The following is an 8,239-nucleotide window of genomic DNA, read 5'->3' on the forward strand; positions in this document are numbered from 1 at the left end:
AAATTTTTCAGGAATAAGAGGAAGTTATTCCTTCTCGCTTGTTTGTGATCAGAATAGGTGTAGAAAATAAAGCAGTGTTCCTTGCTTTGCTGATCAGGTCCTTAATAGCATGTATATTTTAATTTGATGCAAGTGACCTTCCAAAGAATTAACTGAATGTGACTATATTTGGGCTCTGACATCACAGTCCGGAGATGTGGAGGTGTTACTGGACAGTTGTTGACATGCTCTTCCTATGGGAAAGGTACAAAGAATCTGTATCTGCTTCCCTCCTGCTCTTCCTTCTGGGTGAGCACTTAGATGAGAAATGTTTGTGAACTGTTCTCTTCGTTTCCCTATCTAATGAAAGAAGCAGATTTTGGAGAGAGAGAGATGTTCATCAAAATTACTTAGTTCAAAAATTGGAGTGGAGTATTTGTAGAGAGAGATTTTTCTTCCTTTTCTGAATGAGAGACAAATAGTCATAACTAAATAATTTGCATCCAGTGTATTTTCTTGTCTCTGTGAAGTTTTAAATTGAGTAAATTAATAACACTGATTTGTCTGTTAAAAGCCAACTAGCTATAAATGTGAGACTTTCCTTGCAGCTGCCTTTCCTCATATTTATCTCCACATGTGCAATTAGCTGGTTTGATTCCTGGGAGGAGAGAAGAGTTCTCTAAGCTTGTCTTCTACAAGAGCTGAACAGTCAATGGTGATGTTCTGGTTTGGACTAATAATTTCTTCAGCAATGACAAGTATTTTAAAGCAGCTGATTTGGAGCTTAAGCCTTGAGAAACCATCATATCTGGTTCACATGGGATGAGTGAGTCTTCTCTCTTCTGTGGTTGATTAAAGGGTAATTCATGCTAGAAAAAGGTGCCATACAAACAAGAAGTGGTGTAACTGATCCTCTGTAAATATATGTATACATGAATAACATGATTCAGTATCCCCTGAATAATATTTTACTTGAGAATAACTTGACACAAGCAATTGGCTCAGTGCTTCATTTCTAGAATCTGTAACTTTCTGGTGAGGCAGGGAGCACCTCAGGAGCACTTAATGGAAGTCTTGTTCCTTGTTCTTTTAAATAAAGTTGGACGTGCCAAAAATACAAGGCAAGTATGGTTCTCCAATTGAGAGGCCTGCTGAAATTCTAAAATATTTCTTCACTTTTAAGGTGCCTCCTTGATTTGAATCTGGGAGTTTATAAGCAGTCATTTTTTTTAATTCTAAAAAGAAATAAATAGAAAAGAGCAAACAGGTCAGGTTTACAGAGTGTTACTTCCTGATTCAGATCTCCCTGGTGATGAACAGCTGTGGTTGTAGGGAAAGTGGTAACCAAGTGATCAAGTCTGTACAAATCTACAAGGCGAGCGAAGACACATCTCTGACCTTCCAAGTCTGGGAAATGGGCACGCTGAATTTGGCACACGTGTCCAGTATGTGTTATTATATAACTCAGGTTATTGTTCTTGTCTCACTTAAGGCTTCTCTTTTGAAGTTGCTGAAGTGCAGGATTGTATATTTCTGTGTATGAATTTGTAAAGGTTTGTGGTATGAAATCTATCCTGCCTGTCTTTGTAAGATTTTTTTCTTCTGTGCCTGCAGTAATTTCTGATTACAGTTGAAGTTAGTGCCTTGTCCTTAATATTGACTGTTTCTCATCTCTTTCTCAGATGCTGTGAGAACAGAACTGGTTCAAAATACTTCTTCTGGAAATGAGAATGAAACACTAAGCAGCTCCCAAAATTTGACAGACAACTGGCAGAGTGTAACCCCAACAAAAAAAGAGACAAGCCCCACAACAGCTAAAATCAGTTCTGTCACCATAGGAAAACCATCCACAGCAAAAGATGGTTCTGTGCCGTACGTTTCTCGTGTGGTGACTGTTAGTCCTGTATCTCAGGTGGATGTTGATGCTTCTGAGGATACTAAAATTGAGGAGGAAGACCTTCTGACAGATTTGAAAGATGCACTGAATAGTTCACCGCCCATAGAAAAAGAAATTCTGGATTCAGATGGAGATGACTATGATACTTTCGAAATGACATCAAATTCCAGGTACAACCCAGACCTCCTCGAAATGCCAGAAGATGATGACTCTGACACCATCAGCAATTATAATGAGGAGATCAAGTCGCTGGATGAAAAGATCAAATATGTGTCTGTCTCTGGGTTGGAAGAAGAAGAGGACAGCCATTTCTTTTTTCACCTGGTTATAGTTGCCTTCTTAGTAGCTGTTGTTTATGTCACCTATCACAATAAGAGGAAAGTAAGTGTGCTTTGAAAGGTTGAGAGAAATGACTTCAGGATTTAAAACAAAGTTGTATTGCTTTCTAAACTGTTTTAGCTTTTTGAGCTTAGCTTTTTGGAAAATGAAATCTTTGATCACTTAACTTAGTTGTGCTACCAACGTGCAGATTGTTACTGTCATTTTTATCTCTATAATGAAAATGAATTTGAATCAAGCATTTTAGATTGGAAAATGAAATGATAGCATTGATAATCAGTTCATGTTGAACAGTGGTAGTGTGTATTACTGAGTTCCAGACATAGGAGCTGAGCGAAGCAGCGTGAAGGTGATTCTGGTATTGCACAGGATTATAAACAGTGCATGCACTACCACTGATGCTACACAAATATCTGTACTGAAGGAATTATGGGCTGAGTGCTGTGTTTTGCCAAACTGCAACTGAATTTGTCAGCAGGTGACTTGATGGCATGGATGCTGTGAAAATGTCTGACTCTCGTGCTGTGTTTTATAGCAGCAGTAATATCGTTGCCAGGATAACTCAGTAGTGCTGTGGTGTGAATACAGGTGTTAAGCTGGCTGTCAAAACCAAAATGCTTCTCCATATCACAATGTAAATTTGGACTTTTTTTTCTTTCAGATCTTCTTATTGGTCCAGAGCCGAAGATGGAGGGATGGGCTGTGCTCCAGAACAGTAGAATATCATCGTTTAGATCAAAATGTTAATGAAGCAATGCCTTCTCTGAAAATTACTAATGACTACGTATTTTGAAAGCACTGTGATTTGAGTTTGCTCAACTTATCACTCTTTGCCTGCCTAGTCATGTAATGATATCCAGGTATTCTAAACATGCCACTTGTACTGAAGTGAGAGGTAGTCTCTTGGACCTGGATGCTTTTGAGATTAAATCTCATGCAGGGTCAATGGCACACGCGTCTGTTTGCTACTTTGGTCAGATTTTAGATCAGCTGTAGAGATGCAGTTTAATAATTAGTGCTGTTTCCATTCATTAAGCTTCTTCATTTCTGTCTGGAGTAATCTTAATACCAATCAAAAAAAAAAAGGCATAAAATATTTTAGGTCTAATAAATTAATGAGTTTGGCATCACTAAATCAAATTAATATCTCTTTGCTAATCACTTATATGGCTCATAAATCTTGCTATATTGCAACCTTAAAATACAATTGCTTTTTCCCGTGCTCAAATTCTGATGCTGCAGATCTTTCATCTTGTCTTTTTTGGTTCTGTTCTTGCTTTGCATAGCTTGATCCTATTCTAGGCAGAATAGCTGGAATGACAGCTTCGCAATTTCTGTATTGTATTTCTGCAAATCATTTAAAAATAATTATGTAGAAAGCATTTGATTTCAGAATTTACATATTGCAAAATGTTCCTGATCTGTGAGAAGGCGTGCAGCTTCGTGACTGTCCGACTGATATTAACGACTATTTTCCTTTGAAATTAATGAATGGAAAATAAGCCTTGTTCAATAAACTGAACTAAAATAGAGATAGTTGACAGGCTTCCAATACAGCAAAGCTTTCTGTTGAATTTTAAATCCTTTGGGGAAAAAAGGTCTGTGGTTTGTTCTGTTATAAACAAGAGTGGGCTGGGAGAGTAAGAATGCTTTGTTTGTTATTCTGACCCAGGTAACAGGCAGATGGAAATAGCAGTGTGAGACTGCAGGTCTGTAGCCAGCAACTCTCCTATTTACACAGCAGTGCAAAGCAAGTTAGTGGTACGGTAGGGTGGTCTGTTTTGTTTAAACCTTGTCTTTTCTACTTCCATTATTTATGTTTTCATGAGTTGTAAAATATAAAATCGTAGTTTTCTGTACATTCTGTTGGTGATTTTGCAAGTTGATAAATATGTAAATAACGACGGGACGGAACCCCAGAATTATGACTGGGTATTCAAGTAGTGATGTACCATTTTGGGAAAAGAAAGAAAAGATTTGCAGCTGTTGGCATGAGGAACCCAAAGGCACAATCCTGCCTTAAAAATGAAGTGCTACAAATTGTAATTTGCTTTGTTTAATAACCACCAGAAAGTAAAGTACAGACAAAAATACCCCCAAAATCTTTTCTTGCAGTATTTTTTATCATATTTGGACTTGTATCACTTAGTATTTTTCAATAAGGTTTTTAAAATAAATGACAATAATAAGTTTGTGGGTTTTTTTGTTTTTGTTTTTGTTTTTAAATCTTACCTATTTCACTACTTTTATACAGTACCTTATGATAGCGAACTTGCTTCAACTTGGGATTGGGCAGCATATCCAGAGTCATATTTTGTTAGTGGTGACTTTGCTCTGTGTTGGGGCGCTTGTGTTCCTTCCAACAAACACACAGTTCTTAAAATTTAAATAAAAACTAGCACTTTTGCTGGAGGAAGAAGTGCACAGCTAACAGCCACATTGCTTGGTGTGAGCTTCTTAGGGGAACTTCTCACAGGTCTAACCTGGAGTCAGTTACCAAACCTGCTTCTTTGCAGTTTGCTTTGCTGCCACTGCAGTGTATTTTGGAATAGTCTTCTGTGACAACACTCACCCCACAGCTTTGGTGCAGTGAGTTGCATCTGCCTGCATTTAGGCCACCTTGGCTGTACTGCTGAAGGTAATATATTCTCTTTTGTAAAGGCCGTTTATCTGTCTTTGCTGAATGTGCTCATGCATGTGGTGATTTTCTCCTTTGAGGAGAAAATCCCATCTCAAGCCTTGTGCTCCTGCCACTCGTATCAGTACAGAAGTGTTTTTGTTTAGGTGACCCATAGGAGATCATGAAGCTGTGGCTCACGTGCATTTTGTAGCAGTGTGCAACTAACCATGCTTCCCTCCAAGCACTTAAGATGAAGAGCTGCTCTTTGCTTGCTCTGGCTATTTTGCACATTGTCTCACAAGGAAGAGAGAATTTTCTTTTAAATCTGCATTTTATTAGTAAGGCTCTTTCTTTTCCAATGACACTGAGGGAAACTATTCTGAGTAGTTTTAAATTATAGGAAATTAACATTCATCTGAAATCCTTGAAGTTCTTCAAACAGTGAGTTTCATTTGGAGCTTGTCTGAACAGATGGGATGCTCACGTATTATAAGTGCTTGGAGCTCAGGTAGTGGCTGTATGAAGCTGCCCCAGCTGATAGGCTCAGTGCTGTGATGGTAGTGGAGCAGGAAGTTTGTGGGTGCATCTCAGCTAATCAATTCACATAATGATGTTGGTGGAATATCACTGTGTAGGGAAACTGCTGAGTCCACTGATGGAGCACCTGGGAAAGGACCTGGTCAGCCCTGGGAGCACAGGTAAAGACAATTCAGCTGTGTGATTGGAAGAGCTGCAGCCTGGCTGCACCTCTCAGACCCCATTTAAGGGCTGACTGGGGTAGGATCTCTTCCTGGAGATCCCTCCTTGGTGAAGCTTTCCCCTGCAAACCTGGAATCTTCTGATATGGTAAGCAATTTTCTTCCTTTATGGCACCTCTCTATCTTGTTGGTCCTTCCATCATCACATCTTTGTTGTAACACCTTTCCTATCATATTGATCTGCCCAATTGCTACACAAGGAAATCTTTTCATTCACACTAACCCTTGGAATGCTGCCTGTGCAAGGGAAGCACCTCGATGAGTTGACTGGTTTGATGTGCTGCTTCCTAATAGCACCAATAAAAGGGGAAGGGTTTCACATGATCTGTAAAGGCTCCAGTCCCACCGAGGGAGGAGGGTGTATGTCATCCTTGGTGCAATAAAAGAGCCATTTGCTGATGAGGTAATCAGGGCTCAACTACTGCTTTTTAATTTCCTTAATTGAATTTGCTTGTGGAAAATTAAGAGCGGGCAATGAAAAATTCATAAGGTGCTGAGATCAAATAGAGGAAAAAGCAAACAGATTTATGTCAGATGTTACCAACAAGAAATGTCTGATGAGTTCCTTTACTTCAGAAAGGGAACTTTCTCGTGTTAAGGTGAATTATGGCTTCCATCTGTATTCTGAAAAAAGGAATAAAATAGTAATGCTTTCTGACTTACCTTCTCGAGGGGAAAGTTGAATCTCTATTTATGTAGGTTCTCATTAGTTGGGTTTTGTGAAATGTAGGAAGAAATAACGAGTGGGATTGTTTAAACAAATTATACATTTTGCTTTTACTATCCAGGAAATCAGCTCTTTTAAAACAGCTCAATTTTCATACAGCACCACTCATAGCATCCAGCTGTCCTCAGCTGTGCTTGGCTGCATGAAGGGGAGCAGAGCAAGGTTTGTCTAAGCTGGGTGCTCTGAGTCACGGGGATGAAGGGGATGGGAGGTGTGGGATTCCTACAACGCTACAGAAACAGCGGAAAGGGAAACGGGCCGTTTTGATTCTCCTCACGCAGGCTGAGGAGAAGAGGAGCGCTGTGACAGCAGTGCAGAGCTCCCACAAAGGGAGCAGGTGTTACGGCACGGCGCGAGGCGGCTGGGCAGAACTGTGGGCGGGAAGTTTGAAAGTTGCTCCTCACTGAGGAAACGTGCAGTGAGAACCAACGGCTGAGAGCAGCAGGCGGGAGAACGGCAGGTGCGGGCAGGGGGCAGATGGGGCGGGGTCCTGAGCGGTGCAGGCGTGTTCTCGGCCCAGACGGGATTTCCTTTTAATCTTTTTTCCTAGTTTGGTTTTCAGTCGCCCTGTTACACTGAACAGCCTTGCTATGCAGCTAGAGCAGAGCCTGAGCTGGCCCAAAGCAACTGTCTCTTTTGGGATGGAGATGGGATGTTTGTCTTGCAGCAGCAGCAAGCTTAATTTGGCTGCTTTAAAGCTGTAATCAAGTTATCGCATACTGCCAACCCCAAAACGAGCATTTGACATGGTTAGAGTCTGAGTGAATGGCTGCTTGCTGATTATCAGCATGTCGATGAGTTCTGTTGCTGCAGGCAAGGCTGGCCGGCTGCTTTGGGCTTTCTTTTCACAGAATCACAGAATAGCCAGGGTTGGAAGGGACCACAAGGATCATGAATCTCCAACCCGCTTTTGCTTAGGGCTTGCTCCCTGTGTTGTGTTCTAGGAGTGCGGGAGGTTTGGGATGCTGCTGTGCGAGCGGTCCCAAATAATCACAGCTCCCAAACCAGAGCTGCGTTCCTGTAGTACTGAGGGTCGTTATGGTTGTGCTAAACCCTCGAGTGAGGCCGGTAGAGCAGCAATCCTCGGGGCCATGGATGCTAACGCCACAAAGCAGCAGAGCTAATGGCGTCCTTCCTGTGCCTTTTCTTTTCCAGTCACGCTCTTTAAGGAGCCCAGGACACACTCTTTTTGTTAAACTTTTCTAATGCAGAGCATGCAAACGTCCTCGCCAACAAAAATGGTTCATTTCAGACTTCTCAGCTTCACTGTTTGCAATATACCTAATTAGAAAGAGAAGAATGAGATTTTTCTGTAATTGGTCTTTAAATCATTATCAAAATCATTTAGTAATCTCCTTAAACTTATTTTTAATTACAAGGCCTATTACCTTGTAAAGTTATTAACACTGAAAATCACTAATCTCGGTGATTTCCTCTCCTTATTAAAACGAAACTACAAAGGTCGCGTTATCCTTATTGAGGTGCATTCATTACTAAATATTAAATGAAAGCGGATCTACTCTATACAAAGCTGTAAATCACGTTGAAATGTCTGCAAGGAAGAGGCAATGTTACATCCTCCACATAACTGCCCCTCTACACGGGGGAACAACGAGCAGAATATTCTGGGATGCCTCCAGGGTGCAGCTTCCTGCATTATGACAGATGTTAAGGACTCACTTCAGGATGTCTCTTTTAAGGTTAACTCGCATTCAACCTTAATGCTTCTGATAATTTCCCATATTAAATTATAGCGGGGTGATCCCTGGAGCTGCCATCACTGGGGCAGCAAGGAATCCTTTCTTATGGTGCAAAAGGTTTGGGGTTGCTGTGGGGACTGGCAGTCCGCTCCGTCGGGTTCGGCCCCCCTCGGACGTTTCCCCCGCGCGGCCACCAGGCGGCGCTGCCGCCGCGCCGAT

At 41.2% G+C, this 8,239-nt stretch overlaps 1 protein-coding gene across 2 annotated transcripts; it reads left to right on the forward strand.

The window, feature by feature from the left end:
- Positions 1-786: 786 nt before the first annotated feature.
- On the forward strand, positions 787-4,409 carry C15H5orf15 (chromosome 15 C5orf15 homolog). 2 transcript variants are annotated; one of them, XM_010719265.3, is made up of 3 exons: positions 787-805; positions 1,662-2,257; positions 2,877-4,409. In XM_010719265.3, exons 1-3 carry the CDS (start codon positions 802-804, stop codon positions 3,006-3,008), a joined length of 732 nt encoding a protein of 243 aa, XP_010717567.1. In that variant the 5' UTR covers positions 787-801; the 3' UTR covers positions 3,009-4,409. The 2 variants fall into 2 exon arrangements, with proteins under 2 accessions (XP_010717567.1, XP_031411609.1); XM_031555749.1 differs by lacking the exon at positions 787-805 and adding an exon at positions 1,277-1,424.
- The last annotated feature ends 3,830 nt before the right edge of the window (positions 4,410-8,239 follow it).

The sequence above is a fragment of the Meleagris gallopavo genome, chromosome 15 (assembly GCF_000146605.3).
Source record: "Meleagris gallopavo isolate NT-WF06-2002-E0010 breed Aviagen turkey brand Nicholas breeding stock chromosome 15, Turkey_5.1, whole genome shotgun sequence".
Classification (NCBI taxonomy): domain Eukaryota; kingdom Metazoa; phylum Chordata; class Aves; order Galliformes; family Phasianidae; genus Meleagris; species Meleagris gallopavo.

Coding starts and splice junctions, on each gene's coding strand:
- C15H5orf15 (XM_031555749.1), top strand. CDS start 1,292: ATGAACAGCTGTGGTTGTAGGGAAAGTGGTAACCAAGTGATCAAGTCT. Junction 1,425..1,661: donor GAATTTGGCACACGTGTCCA/GTATGTGTTATT, acceptor TCTCTTTCTCAG/ATGCTGTGAGAACAGAACTG. Junction 2,258..2,876: donor CCTATCACAATAAGAGGAAA/GTAAGTGTGCTT, acceptor TTTTTCTTTCAG/ATCTTCTTATTGGTCCAGAG.